A 21,251-nucleotide genomic window follows, 5' to 3' on the forward strand; every position below is an offset into this window, starting at 1 on the left:
GTTTTAAGAAATTTTAAGTATATTTTAAGAAGTCAAAATTTAATTTTAAATTTTAAAACTGACTGGAAATATTTATTACAATATTAAAAAACATTTTAAGTATCATTATTGTTATAAGTTAATCATTCCTCATATTGCATCGCCTATACTCATCAGGGCTCCACTTGAGGGAGGACGCAGGGGAACGGAGTACCCCAACTAATTTTCAGAAATGTTAGCGTCCATCTATTATTATTATATTATAATTATGACGCATAACAAATTTTGGAGTCGCTATTTTTTTTAAGTAAATAGAGTCCCTCTTCTTTCATTTTCCAAGTCAAGCACTACTCATCACACATAATATAAAAAGTTGTACTAAACTCGCTTCGAAAATCGACCCCCTTGCTATATTTTCACCCGTAGGTCAATTTATTGATAGTCAATTTTTGCGATTACTGTCTACAGAAATAATTTCTATTAATCAATTATTAATATAATATTTTTTAAAAAAAATTATACATTACATTTGGTGAAAACAATTTTTCAGAAGATGTGTAGGAAAAAATAATTATTGATTGTAGAAAGACGGTTTGATATTATTATGGAAGCTCGTGTATTATAACCATTATTTCGTCTGCGTTTATATGTCACCCACAAACATTTATTTTTCTTCCGAATAGAATAATACTTACGTCACTCACGATATAATTTTATACACATCGGTAATAATGTAACATGCACTTACTGTGTGCGTAATGTGAACGCGGCACTCGTTATGGATGGAGGTAAGCCCAGGCCACGGATTATCTCCTGCCACAACTTCTTGGTGATAACCGCAACGATGCCACCTCTCTGGACGACCAACTTGTAAAGAGTGTAGAGATCTAACACACGTTTGGCCATGATAGGTAGACGGCTGATTGGCGTTCCTATTAAAATGACATATTTACGTGTTAATTATTAAAAACATGTATGATAAGCCCCAAAATTAAAACAAGTAAAATTCATTTTTATTAATGTTATATGTAATGACAATGATTCATCGATGTAAACGCATTCCGAAAAAGTATATATATTTTGGTCGCAGTCTATAAAGAAATAACATTATAGGCAATGATAAAATGATAATCTAAACGAACGTTTTCTCAGTCGGTTTGATATGCGTTTTTGAAAAATAGTTGTTTGATAATTTGAAATAATTAGTGTAGTGACACAGGAAGTTAGTTTTGAATGTTGACGATCTACTCAACTTAAGTAGTCACTTAAATTTATATGGATAAGTTAAGAAACATTCGATTTCATCAACATTGTAAAAAAAAAAAAATTTCTGCGTTTCAGATGATATGAAACTAAAAATAACATACTATATTATGCTGCCTAAAAACTTTTATTGCGAAAGAAAATACAATAAAATTACATTTTTCCCACTACGAGAACGTTATTAGAATAAGATTATTCATTAATACTAAATCTAACATAGTGACAATATTATTGAGTCGAAATTGCACGCACTTAATTATTGAGCACCCGATAATCAAAATGACGGTTTTGGGATTTCGATTTCTTAAATAGCTCATAAACGGAAGTACAATTTAAATATATTTATCGCACATTTATTAAATAGTTACATATTTGGATATGTAAATAACTATATTAACAATTCATTTTTATAGTAAAATATAAATCTAAAAGTATAATTTATTAGTAGCAATCGCACGTTATTGTATTTTTTAGACGCCAAACTTGTGGTAATATAATATAGATACAAAATATTGAATACATAGTTACCGGTGAATACAACTATATTCAATCTAAATATTATAAATAAATAAATTATGAATAGTATACTACTATTCTAACTAAACCTGAGAATAAACGGTTATTCATATACGATTCCTTCTGAAAATAGTGGAATATATATTTATTACATAATATTTAAAACTTATATAACATATTGTGCGTGAAAAATTAAAATATTATAAAATGTTCCCCATAAAAAACTATAAAAGATCAAAAAATGCAACGGAAAAAAATCGTGTTTTAATTTTAATGTCACGAAAGAAAATAATATTGTTATAATAGTATATAAATTCAAATTCTGGTTTGGAATTTATATTCATATCGCATTTAACGTTTACAGTATGGCGCCAGGAACCGTAATAATAAAAGCAAGAGCATAGAAAACGACCGACAGCCGTCACACATAATACATATGTATATATATAAGTATAATAATAATAATAATAATAATAATAATAGTATATTTTATTATTAAAAATGAGAAAAAATTTAGTAATAGAAAACGGGTGCAGGATCTGAAATAACAAGGGGAGACCCTCGGGCCGTTCCGATATCCAACTCGGTTCTTTTTACGACTTATAATTACAGTCTACATATACGATGTACGGTTATAAGTGTGTAAATATTAGGAGAATATTACGTTTATGAAGAAGGAAAAAACTTATGGCGAAATAAACGATACACTTGACTCCTTCCATAATATTTTCGTATTTATTCGTGATTCCGTCCCATATCCCCACTGCAGCTCACAGTTATGATGTATTATTATTATTATTTTTGTTATTGTTACCAGCACGGAGCTTCAGATTCTATCACAAAAATCCTGTTGACTACTATAAGAATAACGCGTAACAGCTATGTATAATGACGAGCATAAAACATATATATAAATACAAATATTAACATTCTATGAGGCAGAACGTTTTTTTCATATTAACATAGACATTTTGTTTATTATTATCGTAGACCAAAAAGGGATTTTGATGTCAAAACATATTACTGGAAGGGGGTTCAATAAGATATAATTATTTTAAAGCTAAAAAAATTGAAAAATTGGAACACCTCAGCTAAGATTTAACAATAACACACAAAAATCCTCTTTTTCATAAAATACTTGAATGCGTATACGTCATGAATGTACCGAAACGAATAGTAATTTAATATGTATATATCATTAATTAAAAGGGCATAAAATATAAAAATATATATATATATATATATATATATATATAAAATGATTATTTGTGCCGATGAACGTTATATTATAGTAGACAGTTTTTTTTATTTTTGCGGAAAGATTTTTCAAATACGAGTTTAATGTATTGAAAACAACAAGCAGCCTTAATAAATTACTCGTATTAAAATTGTAATTGAAATGGTTATATGCGGATGGCGCGGTTGTATACGAATGTAAATTTAACAGTGTCTAAAATTAGATTCAGTTGATTAATGGAAAATATAGCCCATGTGCAAATCACGAAAGCAAATGTCAATCAAGTTTTTAACTACCGTGAAATACACATTACGTGTATTATATTACATTTTTTTATTATTAATTATTATATGCAACAGTTGTTCGACGACGAATTTAAAATATAAATTCATAAATCATACGAGCTCTATATCACAATATCACTGCATATTATTCATGATATTTTTCGAGTGTATATGTGCTATACGAAAAACGTTTTTTTTGGTAATCCAACACAAAAACAAAGACATTTGGTTCAGCCTAATAATACGCATCTTCCACCGACGAAGGCCATGTTATAGAGTACACCACTTTCAACATAAATAATAATTAAATATATATTATATGGTTTGCCAATTGGCGTTCAACAATTTTACTTTCCGAAGTATTTCTAGGGAATTTGAAAATGAACAGCTTTTTAAAATTCATTATTATAAAAAGCTAAAAAAACTATTTGCAAAACACTGAGTTATCGACTCGTTACTTCATAAACATTTTCAACGCAGATGTTTGTAATTTGCGTTCCATTCCCTAATACTGAACATGTTGTGATTCTTGAAACAAATAAAATCCGTTGATTATTTTGATTCCGTACGGGAAATAATTAAACTCGTTTCGTATCGTACGACAAGACCATGAACACCTATTTATGACGTACTTTATTTTGTACACAAAGTATGTATTACGAAAGTTAAAAGTGTGCAATAAAATCTTATTTATTGAAGTAACGAAGTAAAAATAAAAATAATAGAGTTAATTATATATACAAATATCGTAGAATTGGCCATTATCAAACGTGGAATAATATTTATTATTCTCATATAACATTTAAATCGAAATTGAGAAGGAATAGGTTCATCTTTTTCCTCCATGCAAAGTACTTCATGGGCCACAACCGTAAACTAACAAATATTGTACACGTAGTACAAACATTTTAATATCTTAGACAGGGGCATATTTAGACTTACTTCTAGAGGAGGGGTGACTAAAGATGTTATCCTTAATTCAGGCTTAAAATTTAGAAGAAAAATGTTTGGTAATATTTAAATCAGATGAATCTTTCATACTTGTGGTCTTTTTTTTTTTTTATCTAATGCCGGATCCACTTAGAATCTACTTTTGTGTAGTTCTTTTTTGCTACCTATCTGTGTTTTGAAAGTTACGCTTGTGTTTTATTTGATTTTTCACCAATTATGAACTCGACAAAAAGCCCAATTCAGTATTCACAGCAACGCGTAATCTTATTTCGTTATAGAATGAACCAAATTAAAAAAATTTAAAATGTGTATCTCGCATGTAATCAATTCCTTAAATAAGAATTCAAGGGGGAGGGATGTAATAAGCCCAAGGCTCAGAATAATTTAATAATCAATATAATTTAGTATAAATATTAATAAATAAGTTGTATAAATGATTACATGAATATTATATGATGCTTATACAATGTTATGTAAAATTATATAAATGGTATATAAATAATGTGAAATAAAATAATATAAGTATTAAAAAAAGATGTTACCCGAAATAATTTCAAGAGAAAGGTGAAAACAACAAGTAGTTTTTCACCTATTAACATAATAATGCTAAATCGACAGTAAAAGGAAGTAATATTAAAATTACACCACTTTACGTCATTGGAACTCATATAAATGCAGGTAGAGCATTTGGCATTAATCAGAAGTAGATAGGTAGTTTTGATAGACAGTGTTGGACTGGTTATTTTCCCTCTTTAATAAATAGTTACTAGTCGTGGACATTGTTACAGCCACATCACCGCAAGTACATAATTCTTAACCCAAAATAAACTGTTCTTTATTTTTGTTTTTAACTGTTTGTTATTTTTCTTGTGGCAAATTAATAAAAACAGTAATTTTTATAAGTGTTAACATACAAGTGTTTAATTATTCAAATTACCTATCTTTCTCACTATTACGTCTCAAGATAACAACGAACGTGCTACGTCGTTAAATAATTAATGTGGTATCGATCGTAGTGCCCTGCACATCGATCACTATGGGGGCCATCGCCCCTTCGTCCCCCTAAAATACGCCCATGATCTTAGATCCTATACTTACACTCGTATGGAAATACGCGACGGTAAACTTTACAAATTATAACGCACCGAATACATGTTATATCGAATACCTTGTGGGAAACGTCACTGGAAATATTATATTGTGTATTGACCGCGTCGTTGTCGTACGCGACACATACGAGCGTATAACGTGCACGTTATATCGTGCACGTGAATGTACGAGTCTGTGTGTTATTATAAAAATCGTACGTGATTGTTTTCAACGTCGGAGAAGGGTTGGGCCGGGTCATTAAGTCGCGTATTGTTCGTCGCATGCCACCACCGTCTCTTTCGCGCCGACCGAGTCACCTCGTCTCCCCTTCAGCCGCCACCAAGTACGATATAATATTATCGAAGGGGGGAGGAGAGGCACTATTAGGTATTTCAGCTCGTTTAAATTATTAACAGGACCTCACGCACGCGCCCTATAAGAACAACACCAACTTTACACTTAGGATATCCGATTTAACAACTATATACACGCGCGCATAATACACAGGTACACATACGGTCGCGTTGGAATAATAATACGAGTGTGTCTATCAATATTTACAATCGCAGCTCTTTGACGTACGACCGCCCCCGTAAATTATATACCGTATACGTGCATTCACGTGTACGCAATGCAAACAGCACCGCGTGTGTGGCGTGATTGATCTTCCGCACGCGGTACCTTTGTCCGAATTACTGTTATTCCGCGGCAGGTAGGCAGTGATCGAGGGTGTGTCGTCAAATAGTCGTGTGAAACGCACCGGTTCCGCTGTAGGTTTTACGACCGTATATCCGCACGGTACGCACTACGCTGTACGTGTACGCTCGCAGGGTTAGAAGTATCGAAACGATATTAAGCTGCGACCCCGCTGGCAGCGATTGTACGTTTCTGTGATTTTACACGCACGATGTCCACTAGCGATTTTGACGGGGACGGTTGAGCGATTTTACATGCGTTTTCTGTGTGTGTCCGTTTTATATTTTCATTTGTTTATTCGATCGTCAACCGCCAATATGACGTGCCGAAAAATGTTCCAGGCTGAAAGTGCTGCTTTAATTGATATCAAAGTAAATTTGGTTAAAAACCGTTTATAAGTTCACGAAATAAACAAGCATGGGCTATCCGAAGGGGAATTTCATTCGCTTTTCGATAAATTAAAAAATCATCCAGTCAAATTTTTTGACCACTGTCGCATGAATGAAAATACTTTTTATACGATTTTTGAAAGCTATAAGAAGCGAAATCGAAAAACAAGACATAGTGACAACTATTTGTTCGGATACAGTTGACGAGGAAGACATTTGGACAGCGATTAATCGCCGAATATCAAACTAATGTTGTTCTTTCAGCGATTATTACGCGTATAAAGAGGTACACGCGACACACAGTGGGGCCACTAAATATAAGTAGGTACATACTTTTGTTAAATTCGCTAAAACGGAAAATCGTTACACGCTATCGCAAAAACCCAAATCGCTCTCAGTACCTTTGCGCAGATATATGCATGTGCCATAGTTGTACGGAAAAACGCGTACGTCGTCTAGTGTTCCGTCGAGTACGCGTAAGAGCACGAGACTCTTGATTTTGAAGTCGTGGGTTTAACTTGTACAGATATTTTTAATCACATAACATAGATGTAAAACGAACATTATTGAAAAATTCGGGTACCTACTATGATACTTAAACAATAGTTAAATAGTGTACTGAAATAGCGCTTTGTTCTGCATTCGTTTCCTGTGAACATTACACACCAGCCGTTGACCGAACAGAGTTTATCACCACATCATCGTACACACTCACACAACATTATAATGCATATATATGTATAGCATAAAACTTTACGAGTGTTCAATCAAAATGCTGTGAGCATAACCAATCATTAGCGCGTATCGCACACATTTAAATATGATTAAATCGAGTAGTACGAAAACCAGAAAGAAATCATTACATATTTTTAATGACCGTAAGATGACGCTCATCAACGTATAAAATCGTTATGGTACTGTGATATTATACAATATGCATAATTATGCACGAACAATCGAAACGTCATTAAAAACTAAATCACATACACTTATCCGAAGGAATGTTTATGAGTTGCGGAGATTTTAAAGACATAACTTTTTTTCGTGTAAATAATTATACATGTATAAGTCTACCCCGAGTTGGCTCCATATATTTCATGATAATTAAGAGCTGATGGAAATGCGAAAACTGAGTAGTCGGCCGGAAACAACAGAGCCCTTTTGGCTAATGAGGGAATCAAAACGGTAATGTACAACATGTTCCCTATGTATATACTATATATATGCACTAGAGGGGTAGTGCTGATGGTGGTAGTGTTGTTATCATTGTATACAGAGTGGTCTAAATGCGATATATAGCCTTTACGGTGTGTACATTTGTTTTCATTCAAATCAATTCGACCTAAGTTTTTTTTTAAAAAAAAAAAGGATTATTTATTTCCTATTATTAAGTCTAGCTATTGGCTTGCCGCTTAAACGTCCTTTTCAATTAGATTTAAAACATTCTCAAGTTTTGAACGGATTTCACATCTTCAAAAACTATTTCACGTGTATATATATATAGGTATAATGTGTCATAATACAGTTTAGATTGATTTCCATTACAAAAAACGAAAAAATAAACAATACCGCACACATGTTATCGAAAACCCTAAGAATACTTTACGCAAAGTTTATCTATAGTACTTGATTGAATTATATTCTATACAAGCAGAAATTGCGTTTTACAGATTCTCGATAACGCAAAGAGAGGGAGAGAAGAAAAATCCGAGACGTAAAAAGTAATTCAAGATTTGACGGTCTTGAAAATCGGCCTGGTTTTCAAGAGAAAATTATTGTACTCTAAAACCATCAAAAGCACTGAAAACGTTGACCATGTCGTGAAGTAACCCCTACTAATAAACGTTTTTTTTGAACACGTATTCTGTCTACGTAAATTATTAACGATAATTATTACCGTACTACGTTTTTGCATTGTAATTTTTCAAAACGTAGGAAGATCAGACTACTAATAAATATCGCTCTGTATATGCCACGGAAAAGGCACACATGCCCGTGAATTTATATCACCCGATGCTAGACACAAGTTAATTATACGTATATAACACACAAAAACACACACATACACACTCATACATCGAGGGTTCCTGAGTATAACATATATATATATATATATATATATATATACGTATTGGTTTGCTGTCTGGGTGCGTATTTTGCACTTTAATATTATATAAGAGCGCATTTATAAAAATGTCCCAAAAATCTGTTGGCCATGTGTTTTCACCGGAGCACCAACTTCATATATACGCACATAATGCAATTCGTCGGTGCGGCTCAGTGTGTGTGTGTCATACGATACCGCACGCCACATCGGATTTTTATAATAATAATAATATATTACTATTTGCCCTCGAGGGTAGTCGTAAAACTCGACCTGCGACTGTACATAAAGTAATACACTATACTAGTATCCCTATTATACGTGTATACACGCACCGTCATTGTCGACGACCGTTCCGGGTATTTTTTTCTACCCGTTACAGTATTATATTTTTCTATGCGTCTGCTAATATCCTCGGCCATTAACCGTATCATCCAGAGTCCTAGAAATTATACTGTATTATTATTATTATATTCATTTGCGTACACATGCCCTTCAACTTGAAATCCATTTTTTTTTCCCAGTCACCTCCTGTAATTTTATTTACCATTTCTTTCTTCTACCAGTCTGGCTTTTTATTTTAACCTATAGTTTAATCGTTAACATTTTATTCTTAATTAATTGTTATGGATTATATTTAGTTTATTCGTATCGTTGTTAATAATTGTCGAGACTAATTTGTTAAACAAAGTTAAAATAAAAAAATAAAAAAAACCGGAAAATGTCACGGGTGACTCTCAGAAGATGTATGTATACTTAAGAGCTTAGAAATATATACTTATTATGTAGAACTCGAAATAAGTATTTTTAATTTAAAACGCGTCGAATTAAGAATCGTATTTGTTCAAAGAGAGAACGCGTTTTACGCCACCGGTTCTATCCTTGTCTAGCCGGGTCATACGATGGGCGGTTATCTAACAGTGGGTGAGGTACGGGGTACGACAGTGGCCGGCGATGGACAGACTGTAATATATGGCCACCCAAACTTCCCCCTCCGAGTCGCTGTTTCGTGCCATCGCACCGCAGTCTTGTACCGAACCGATATCGTATACACGGAAAATTTAATATTTCTAATAACCGTTTAATTAATTACATTTTTGAACTTTTCTCGTTAGACGGATCGTCTGCACACGGAGTACTCGCGTTTAAAAACTAAGTAAATCGGTCCTGTAGAACTTTAATAAAAACATAAAAATTGCCTATCTCAATATAACAAGTGTGGAGTGTTACATTTTTCGCGTAAAATGTCCACCGCCCAAGCGGAATGATCTGAATGCCGTATAAGATGTTTTCACATAAGAAAAAATAATAATTCATGTACAAGAACAGACGAGCTATCGGAGAACGTCAAATATTTCCATAACGACCGACACTTGTTAATATATTTGCACTTTTACTGATCATTTTTACGTATACTTACTATAATATACATAACGTTCCCGTATGGATTCAGTTAAAACCTTGGGCGTGGTTTACGCGATTCCTTTCATCATTATGCGTTATTCATTCACACGCGTACGTACGTGGACAGTACGCACACCATAACAATCCGATTAGCTGTTGGGACAAACAAATGTTTCGACGATGCGAGTTAATATAATTCCCTACCCGTCGAAGCACTTCGACTTTACTGCAGTAAAACGATATTTTAATGGTTCACCGTCGAGACGCACTAGTTTATAGTGTATTATATTTTGTCATTCGCGGCTATTAAAGGCGTATCATAACAATATTATACGAGAGCAACATGTAATAACATATATAATTCTACCGCTATTATTATCGTTATTATTATAATCAATAATAATACAACATAGTTTTAGATCATCGGAATAATGGTGAGCGCATTATAAACGTGTCGTTTAAGTCTCCTGTCGCATGGGACCGACTACGTATTGTCCGCGAACGCGTAACATGCCAAAGCAATAAAGACCATCGCCGAAAGGAAATCATAACTTATACGCGCGTATTGCACACAGTTCTGACTGCGATGATCTGTCCGCGGTGTATGCTTGACTCCTCGTAAACGTCGCGAGATTTGATAGATTTTACGCGCACCAAAAGAATATCATTACACAACACATTATTATTTTGTAAAGATGTATATACGAAACTCGAGCATTCCATACTATTATTATCATCGTTTCGTATTTTCCTCGTTATTATTATTTTTTTATTACACACGTCTCCGGCTACTTTTTTACGACCGTCACAAGAAGCACTAGGAAATAAAATCACACAATATTGTTATTGACTCACCGCAATAGACTTATGGTTCCGACTTAACCTGCGCTCAACCATACATGTATGTAGTCGATGTCATTACTAAAATGTGTAAGTACCACTTGCACAAGCACAACGACGACAACGTTTCCAGGTAACCTATACTTTTTCATTATAGCCTATTTAAACGCTACGATTTATTATAAACTGGTATCAAATATTTTTAATAGACAAGTATGACAACGATGTGATAGATCTACTAAAATAAACGGAAGGCTGCGATACTCGCAAAAACATTCAATCTGCACATGATAGTATGGCGTTTGGAAACTGAATCAGGGGTGGGCTAATAGCTCATTCTAATCAATTTCAACTTCACTGGTTATCTATAGTGTACTTCTATATACATTTTAGTTTATCATGGAAATTAATTGTAAATTAGTATTATAGTTTAATCATAAGACTTAATACACAACAATCCGTATGAAAGTTGCATACAAAATGTTTTTTGTAATTAAACAAGAGTATGGAAAACATTAAAGTTTGATGCTCAGAAAAAGCTATGATATTTTTCATAAATTAGTGGTTACTGGAGTATTGAAAAAGAAGAAACGTTCTGACACTACCACTGCAGATTTCATGCAGGATCAGCTAGAAAAACTATATGTTATCCATTTCAGAATCAAAAAATGAAATGAAAATTTCAAAAAACTAAGTTATTTGTCTTGAATTATCTATTCCATAAAATATTATAACTGATTCGGGTATTTATTATACACGCGCGGGTTACAATATATATCAAAAAGCTAAACGCGTTAGTAATAATCATTTTTTATGTCATAATATTCTCCATCTCTATTTCTATATAAATATACGTATACATCACTCGCTATTTTTCTTATAGTGGTCAATATTAAATTAATTTTTTTTATTGTTAAATTGCGACGAACATTTTACTACGTGTCTCCGATACCAAAGTTCGGGGAAGACCATCAACGTGCGTTAAAAATCATACTGTTTTCGCCCAAGGATATCATAAGTATATAACTACAAACCACGAAATAGCATGAACGTTGTTGATTTTGTGACGTCCGCATGCATCATAAACAGTAAGTTTATTAAACATGTCGGTTCAAAGCGCAATAACATTATACTTTCGCTTAGAATATAAATTATTAGCAATAAAATTATTAAGAAACTCAAAGACGATGTCGTGTAAAACGTAAAGCGCAATACTATACCTAATCAAGTGATTACATTATACTATATACTCGTATTATAATACACTGTATTATGAAATACATTGTACACTATTTACAATAATGTATATTGTATTTCAAATTGTGATTTTCAAAATGATAATCCGAAATGGTACAAAGAGTAGATATCAACATATTGTATCACACATATACATATTTTTGCTGAAAAAACTTAATAAAGTATAATATATCTTATATGATGGTAATATTTGTATTGTTACTTAGCTTTAGAAGAGAAAATCATTCATATTGAATAATAGTTATAATGTTTAATCTTGTAGAATTCTATGTATAGATCAAATACCATAAAGATTAACAATAAAAAATTAATTTCCATAATATTTTATTGTAAAATAAAATAAAGATTAAAAATATAAATTAATATAGTAATTAATATAATTAATAATTAATTAATATAATAAAGATTATATTTAAGAGTAACAACGACTAGAGCGTAGAGATAGTAAACCGCATACACAAAGTGGAAAAGGCTATATTATGCATTATTAAAGTTTTTCAAATTTAAATTATTCTCGAAAAGGACGAAATTGAGACTGTATATGGCTATTGTTAGACCGACGTTGATGTATGACTGCGAAGTGTGAACGATAACAGCTTTTTCGAGAACAAAATATTGAGAAAGATTTGTGGTGAGTTATATGACGAATTGGGTTTCTGGCGAAGAAGGACAAACGTCGAAATCCAAAAAATTACACAAAACATGAAAATAACCAATTACGTAAAGGCACAACGATTGCAATGATTTAGACACGCTATGCGAAGGGATGAAGTAAAGGCCGTGAGGGAAACCATAGAATACCAACCTAGTGGGAAAAGAACGAGGGGTTGACCAAGGAAGCGATGGTTCGGCGGGGTAAGCCAGGATCTAAGAACACTAGACGTAGAAGACTGGGAAGAAATTATCCAGGATAGGGAAAGATGGAAGGCTTTGACGGTGGCGGTGAAGACTCTTGGAGAGTCAAGAAGAAGAAAAAATATTTCATTGAATTTGTCGTTAAAATATACAAATTTCATAAAGTGGACAATATCATGAAAAACATTAATTTCCGCTGTACTACTAATTATAAGGCTTTCGGAATATATATAGAAATTGGAATTTTTCTCATATTGTAAACTTATCGAGATATTTTTAATATTATGAATACTTGGTTATATATTTTTGAACTAGATAATTTTAATTGGTTTTAAATGTATTCAAAAGTACTAGTTTATTTTTTTAATTTTATAGTATAGCGGTTATTACGCTTTTCACGACCTCACTAACTTCACAGACCTACTATTGTTCATTTCTACAGTCACTATTAATGTAATTACTATTATTAATATTAATTATTCATCTTGCAGTTCAACTGTTTATTGATGTATGTTTTGTTCAAAAAGTATTTTTTTAATTTTATACATTGATATTTACATTTTTAATAGCTTTTTTTTAGGATATATTACTAAACACGTATTATGAACAGAACATTTTAAAGCTCTGAATTTACGTCAATATTATAAATTTATTAAGTCACTAGCGTAAGCGATGGTATATTAAAGCAAAACATGAGTTTTAGAATATATATGAATATAAAACTGTACAAATAAAAAATCTCTTCACAGTATTTTTTTTAAATACGATTTTATTTAAATAACTCCATACACAAATTATAATAATGAAGAATACAATTATATATATATATATATATATATACAGTCAATTTGGAACGCCTTTAACATTTAAGAACAATTATTTTAATAAAAAATTACCATAATAACTTGAGTTTTCAATTGCTTCATATTTTTCTACCCTTTCGTATTCAAGTTATCGTGACTACATTTTATCTGTTGTTAACGTTACTTATTATGTATATTGCCTATTAATAGAAAATCGATTTTCTGTAATGTGTTCGTGTTTTAATTTCTACTTTAATACATCGTTACACCTGATAGTCGTTCTTAATTGCAATGTTATTTTAATTTCTCAACCCTAATAAGTTTCTTTACCCCTGTATATACCATTGATTATATATCTGTAGTGATTTTTTTTTTTTTAAAGGTATACTTAATATAATCCAAATATGTACCTACGAGTGAAAAATTACCAATTACGAATTATTTACAGCTAAGAGTGTGATAAAAATAATTAGAATCATGCACACGTAATATAGTTCCTACACTGCTGGTAATCAGTAAATGGTGACAGCGGTAGAGATAAAACTGATTTAAATGGAAAAAATACCAAGACGACGTAGTAGGTTAGGTAGTTTGTTTTGTAGAAAAAGTCGCTTTGCGTATACGCAGCCGTGTCCGGATGCATTATTGGCACGATTAGCAAACGTGTGTTCTCGGGTAACGATATAATACACAAAAACAATAAAGGAGAGTAAAAATGTCACTGAAAAAAAAACAAACTATTATTTGCAGTTGACAAAATGGCGTCGTTCGTCTCGAATAATAATTATAATAAATAATCGTGCGAGCACAATACATGTTATACGAGAGACTGGCATTATTATTACAATATATGTGTACGGTTAATAACTGCACGAGGAACGATAGCGATAGTGTAAGCGTTTTGAAAGCGTATATGCGAATAACATTATTCGCACAATTCGTCATGACCGTTTAATAATGTATAATATTACATTATAACTGTTCCGCAAATAAACAAAATATAATATACGCCGAAATCGAGAAATTCTCACGTACTGCAGAGAATGAATACGCTGCAAACAAACAATGCATCCAGTCGCTCACGGTTTCTAGTTGATACCCAACTGCACCTACCCTAAATATAAACCAACCGGATAATGGGTGTAAGCATATTGAATCATTATGTTATGTACCCGTAAGATATACAGTGCAGTGGCGTAGCCAGGATTTTTAAATGGGGGGTGGGCTAACCACTTTTTTTGGATAAGTAAGGTAAGAGAGGACATGAGAATTCACCCTTAACCCCCCACCATCTACCACCAAGTTTCTAAACGTAATTCAAGCATTTTAGTATAGTTTTAAAAATATTTATTAATATATAATTTATAATAATAATAATAATTTTCGTTTTAGTGTTCAGTCACTTGCTCCACTCTGACAGCTGCATCCTCTTAGGCGAATTTCTAGCAAATTCAGTTATTATTTCACTTTCATCGAATTGCTCTTTTTTATTTATATCAGCCATAACTTACCCATTCAGTCTGTTTTCCGACATGGTGCTTCTTAAAAAAAATTTTAAGCGATTAAGTGCTGAAAACGTTCTTTCCGGAGTGAAAGAGGTAACTGGTAACGTGGCGAATAATTGTAAAAGTATTTTAATGTTAGGTCGAAGATTGGTGCGATGAGAGAGTGAATCAAGAGCAGAATTCGGTTTTGGAATAGTATTTTGACTCCATTGTTGCCTCCATATGAACAGGTCAGCTCTGATTGTAGATGAGGTATCATCATGGAGATCTTGGACATATATTTTAGCAGCTTTTATAATATTTTTATCGTCATACATATTTAAATTGGCCGGAATAAGTCCTTTAAGTGGCATAACATCAATAAGCCTTTGATTAAAACGAGCATTGATTCTATTAAATAGTCAAGATACATTATACATATAAACACGGCCCATAGGGGAGGCTATAGCCTCCTTAGCCCCTCCCTTGGCTACGCCACTGATACAGTGCACGTAGTTTAAGATATAGACTGGATAATTCGTATACGTAATAAAGCGTGAAAAGGGGATGACCACGGCGGTTATTGTATTTTCTAAGCAGATGTTTTACAATTTGTTAACTTGTTATTATCTTTAAAAAGCTGGATGTATAAGAAATTCAAATTTTTTAAAAATCAAATAATCGATCATTGTAGTCGTAAGTTTCAAAGTGTTTAAATTGTGCACCACACGCTGTGCTTAGTGTAACTGCATGTATCGAAAATAAATCATAGATATAAGTATACTCCAGGTGTAGGTACTTCATGTTACTATATCACGGACAAAATAATAACATATTATATATATATATATATATATTATTTTTTCTATAGTCAGTGGAAATAGTAAGAATTAAATTTGATGTAAGTACTATTTTTCGAAAATACGTACTCGTATAATAAATAAACACATAAATTAAAGCACATATTCTGTGCTTACATAGTTATATAATTACATAGTTGTTAAATATTTGTGTTGTATAGTCTCTAATAAGTTTCGAAAGAAGTTTGAAAAATGTCAAACATAAGACAATCCTGAATTGTACAAAACGTTTGATTACGTTTACCAACATACACACTAAATTTAAAATATAATATGTCTGTACGACTTGAATGATAGGTATTGCGAGTTGTACATGCCACATCGAACATACGGTTTATAATATATTTTATAGACCGAAACGAGTCTCTGGTTCGCCATCTAGCTACATAAATGCAATATTGTTTTGTGAATAAGAATATTAATTGTGAGTGTGTAACGTAAATTACTGTACAATATGTCGCTGATTATCATTGTTTATTAATGTACTGTTTATCAACGTGCATAATATTACTCAATATCCGGCTTCAAAACTAAAAATATTCAGAATAATGCATCGTTAAAGTTAATTTTATAATCGTTAATACAAATTTTATCTACACAATAATATTAGACTAAACACATCTTATTGACAATTACATTACTGAGTTTATATATTACTACACTTTATAAAATCTGGAATTTCATCAATTAGTGTATGGATGTGAGTTTTAAAATTTAAGTTATGCTTCATTTTATCCACTAATATTATAAGCGTTGACTAATTATAACTACATTACTCTTAGGGATTTGCAATTTTCAAATAATAAGAAACAGTGTACGAACAGGTTAGGTTAGGATTTAAAGTGGTAAAAAAGAGCATGGGAGACTCTAATCCATATATCATTCTCAGCATTCCATATAGTTCCATACAATTACTAGACAATAAATTATAAATAGGTATAATATATATATATATATATATATATATATATTGAGGTGTTGTTAGTGATCAATTTTCTCCACAAACTATTCATTTGCTGTAAAAATGTTTAAACTTGTAAATTAAACTTTTCGGATAAATATTAAAGGGGATGCTTTATAAGCGATATGAGAGGTAAGGGGACATTCCCCCACTTTAAGCCCTGGGTACAAATATTCAACTTGTTCTCAATTAAGATTAGATATATTATATTATCCTTTTATAATATTTTTGCATACTATGACAGTTAGTATAAAATATACTAATATAAGCATTTATTTAGATATCATAAAATTATGATTATTTTTACTTTAATGAAATTAAAAAAATTAACTATACAATAGTTATATTTACAAGGTTATACTTAAAAGTAAAATGTTTATTAATAATTTTGAAATTTTTATTAAATTTATATTATAATAATATATACTTTACGAAGCTTGAAATTACTTTTAATTTTTCTACTCAATACTGACATGTAATAATAATAATTAGTTTTTTAATATTCAAAACTTATTATCTATACTTTATGAGTTACAGCTATTGAACCTATATTAATTTTTATGTAATTTATAATCATACCGTTATTGTATAAGAAACAATCATAAGCATTAATTATAAAAAATTATAATGAATTACTATGTATTAATTATAACTTAATAAACTTCTATATTTTTTAATATAGTGACAATCTGTCCCAGAAGGTAGTACAATGTATGTTATCGCTACCAACTGTGAATTAAAAAAATTTACTGTTAAATAATTTCAATGTTACGCCAAAAGTAGAAGCGATACCAACTAATAACTGCGTAAAATGTTTTATTTGATAAGTATAATTAAAGTTATAAAACAATCACAATTTAATTTTAAATTAATTAATTTAAGAATTAATGACATTAATATAATAGGAATAACTTCATGAAAATCATTGGTTGGAAAAAAGTCTAAACTCAATAGCAAACATGATTAAATAAAATAGTGACTAATTAAAAAAAAAAAATATATATACATGTATATAATAATATCTTAAATATTAAGTGGACGATGAGTTTTTATATATGTAAAATTATAAATAGTTTGAAAAATAAGTACTCTTCATATTTTTTGATTGCCTTGATATATATATATATATAGAAGTAATGTAGTAGGGTAACCATGTTATCGTTATAAATTATATAGTGCTTAAGAATATGTGTACATTTAAATGGTTTTATATTTTTGAGCAATAATTCAATGACAGTACGCATCATATAGGTTATACACAATCATATACGATACAATTGTATTTGATTGGTTTGTTTAAAAGAATTTCTGCTATGGCATATCACGAAACCTTTTTTCCGAAGTCGAATTCTAGAATCATTAAGCGCATTCATGACTTACAATTTATGTAAGACAATAAAAATAAAACATGTTGTACAACAAACAAGGTTTAAAAATATAAATGTTGTATTTGTTCGTAACTACTAGACTAAAAAGCAGCGCATTATTGCATACAGATCATAAAAAATAACATAATACATTATTAACATATAATTTGTTCAAATGTTGGTGAATGGAACAAAAGAGGAAGGTACGTATATCGACTCCGAGCAAATATGCACCATAATATATAGGCAAACTTGTCTACACATTAAGTGAAACATAATTAATTACTAATATATTATTAGGTAAAATAAGTACCGCTATCAATTAAAATGTACAACTAATTGTGAATCCACATTATTCTGATTTTTATTTAAGTTAAAAAAAAAAATTAAACTAATTTTATTAATAAAAAGCAATCACGAAAAAATGTTAAGCCTTTATAAATATTTATTAAATCTTTTCCGCTTAATAATTTAGAATATAAAAAAATTGTTGGTATGGGATGTTATAATTATTTAGTAAGACCAATAAGAGTAATCACATAAACAATCTTTATGGAGGCACTTATGTGATATGATTAGTTGACCAGCTGGTAAATTAGATCCACTCTATTAATTACTATAATATAGGGACACGAGTCTAGAAAGTATAGGTACTGCATAGGTATGTTATATAGTTAAAATAAATATATGTATATTCACTTTTATACTGAACATAATGTATGTTAACCAATAAAATATCATGGTTTTTATTTTCGAAGAAAAAGTAATACTAATATATTTAAACCCATTAAAATTAACTGTTCGGCAACCCTCCATTAATCACGTTAAATAATAACCGAATTTTAGTTTAATGAATTAATTATAATTTACCTCTCTATTGAAACTTACAGGTAAAATTAATATTTCTAGATACGGTATACTTGATAAGTTATGGTTCTTAAATTGTATTATTTTGTATTATTTAAAATTATTACGTAAATCTTTAACAGTAATCAATTATATAAAATGGAATTTTTTTTCAATATTTTAAAAAAAAATAACATCATTTAATACTGATTTGATAACCATTAAATACTATTTAACCTTCGTTATCTGCAGTTAAATCAGCGATAAAATGTAACCGATATTATACGAGTACTGAAGTTAATTTAAGTAGATTCATTTTTGTAGATAATTTTAGTTATTTCGTTTGGTATAATTTTATAACTATGTACGGACATATATACTTATTACAGATAAGCCACATAAGGTAACCAACTACAAGTGTATGATTAATAATTGCCAACCATTCAATTGTCAGTTGATGTTTGTAAAATTTTGATTGAAATTTTGGATAAATTAAAAAGTGGTGTTACGTAACATCACTTTATAGAATGGACGAAATAAACTAATCTAGTGTTCGAGAAATTCAAAAAAATTAAGAAATAATACGGTGCAGTGTAATGGAAAATATTCCTATTTATTAAATAAATATATAATTGTAGAAAATACATATTAACATTATTGTGATTTTTATAATAATAAAGATAAAATCTAATCTCCTTGTTTACTTATTGCTTTATGGTCTCGTTTTGGTGGTTTTGTTATCCACGCAACTTTCTGGAACTTGACCTCTACGGATAATGAGAGATTACTATTTACTATATACTATAGTGAGCTTATTATATAATCGTCTATGGTTCTCAGGTTGATTTAGTGACCATACGTACAGAAAAAAAATCGATTAGATTTTGAAGTTACTAAAACAACGTGTTTTAGTCGTATAGCCGCTGTACAAGCGAAGGCGAACGAGAACACAAAACGGTCATACTTCGACGCATCTTATTATAATTAAAACGCTGTTTGTACATGTGCACATACAAGATTATTCTTGACAAATCGACTAGCTGTTAAAACGCCTTCTATTCGATCGGTAACGATAAGGTCAAAACGCATAATACGTATAATATTATCGTAATAGTAATAACTTTATGTATGTATGGTATAAAGAACTGTGCAGTGTTTTCGTTCGTCGAATCGTATATGAGAAAAAAAATGAATACTATGTATGCAGTTCTCTCACTCTGCCGACTCATTTCATCGAAATCTGGAACTTCAATACTCACTGAAGTCGTATGTAAAGAGTACACACATATTATTATAAAAACGTTTTTTTGAACAAAACATCGTCATATACATAGGAATACTAATAGGTACAAACTAAATAATATATTATTATTATTATTTTAAATAAAATATGCAGGCACTACTTTTATATATTGAGACAATATATATATTATAGACATAATAGAAACCTCATAATAACGACAAATGTTGCCTAATGACGTTTCGCAATTGCTACACTTATAGTATATGTAAATTTGGTATTTTTAGTTCATTAGTGTCATTATAATATAAAAAAAATATATATTTACGTTTTTATTTTTATTTTTATTTTTTTAATAAAGTAATGATATACGACTGCAATAGTTTTCATTAGAAATATACATCACACACAATGACAGCCACGATCCGAAGTTTACAGAAAAATATTATAATATATATACACACACACGCACACACACATACTCACACACACAGCCCATTTGTTTTGGATAATTAACACGAATACAAATATTTTTTATACTTTTCAAACCACTTTTGTATTGTTTTTCTTTTTTCTCACATCTCTAAGACAAAGACCCGAAATAATTAGTTAACGAATTTGAAGTACTACACGGCGTTAAAAAAAAAATTTAAATCAAATCAATTGTTCATCAGCTTTAAAACGAACGTTTATAATATAGGTATACTAAGCTTATAAATATATAATATATATTAATATGCGGAAGACAACTCATTTGCTGTGCTACTCATATTCTTCAAAGTTATTATATAACAATATTGTTAATGAAAAAGTAAAAAAGAAAAAC

General features: G+C 30.5%; 1 protein-coding gene across 1 annotated transcript in view; it reads right to left on the reverse strand.

Moving 5' to 3' along the window:
• The window catches only part of LOC112684742 (protein dead ringer homolog), a 95,520-nt gene that overhangs the window by 24,075 nt on the left and 50,194 nt on the right, over window positions 1–21,251 (reverse strand). Inside the window, exon 5 of the mRNA XM_025556392.1 lies at window positions 728–911. Within this exon, the coding sequence (XP_025412177.1) occupies window positions 728–911 (184 nt within the window). The remainder of the gene's footprint in view (window positions 1–727; window positions 912–21,251) is intronic.

Source organism: Sipha flava, unplaced genomic scaffold (genome assembly GCF_003268045.1).
Source record: "Sipha flava isolate LNK unplaced genomic scaffold, YSA_version1 257_pilon_pilon, whole genome shotgun sequence".
Lineage (NCBI taxonomy): Eukaryota > Metazoa > Arthropoda > Insecta > Hemiptera > Aphididae > Sipha > Sipha flava.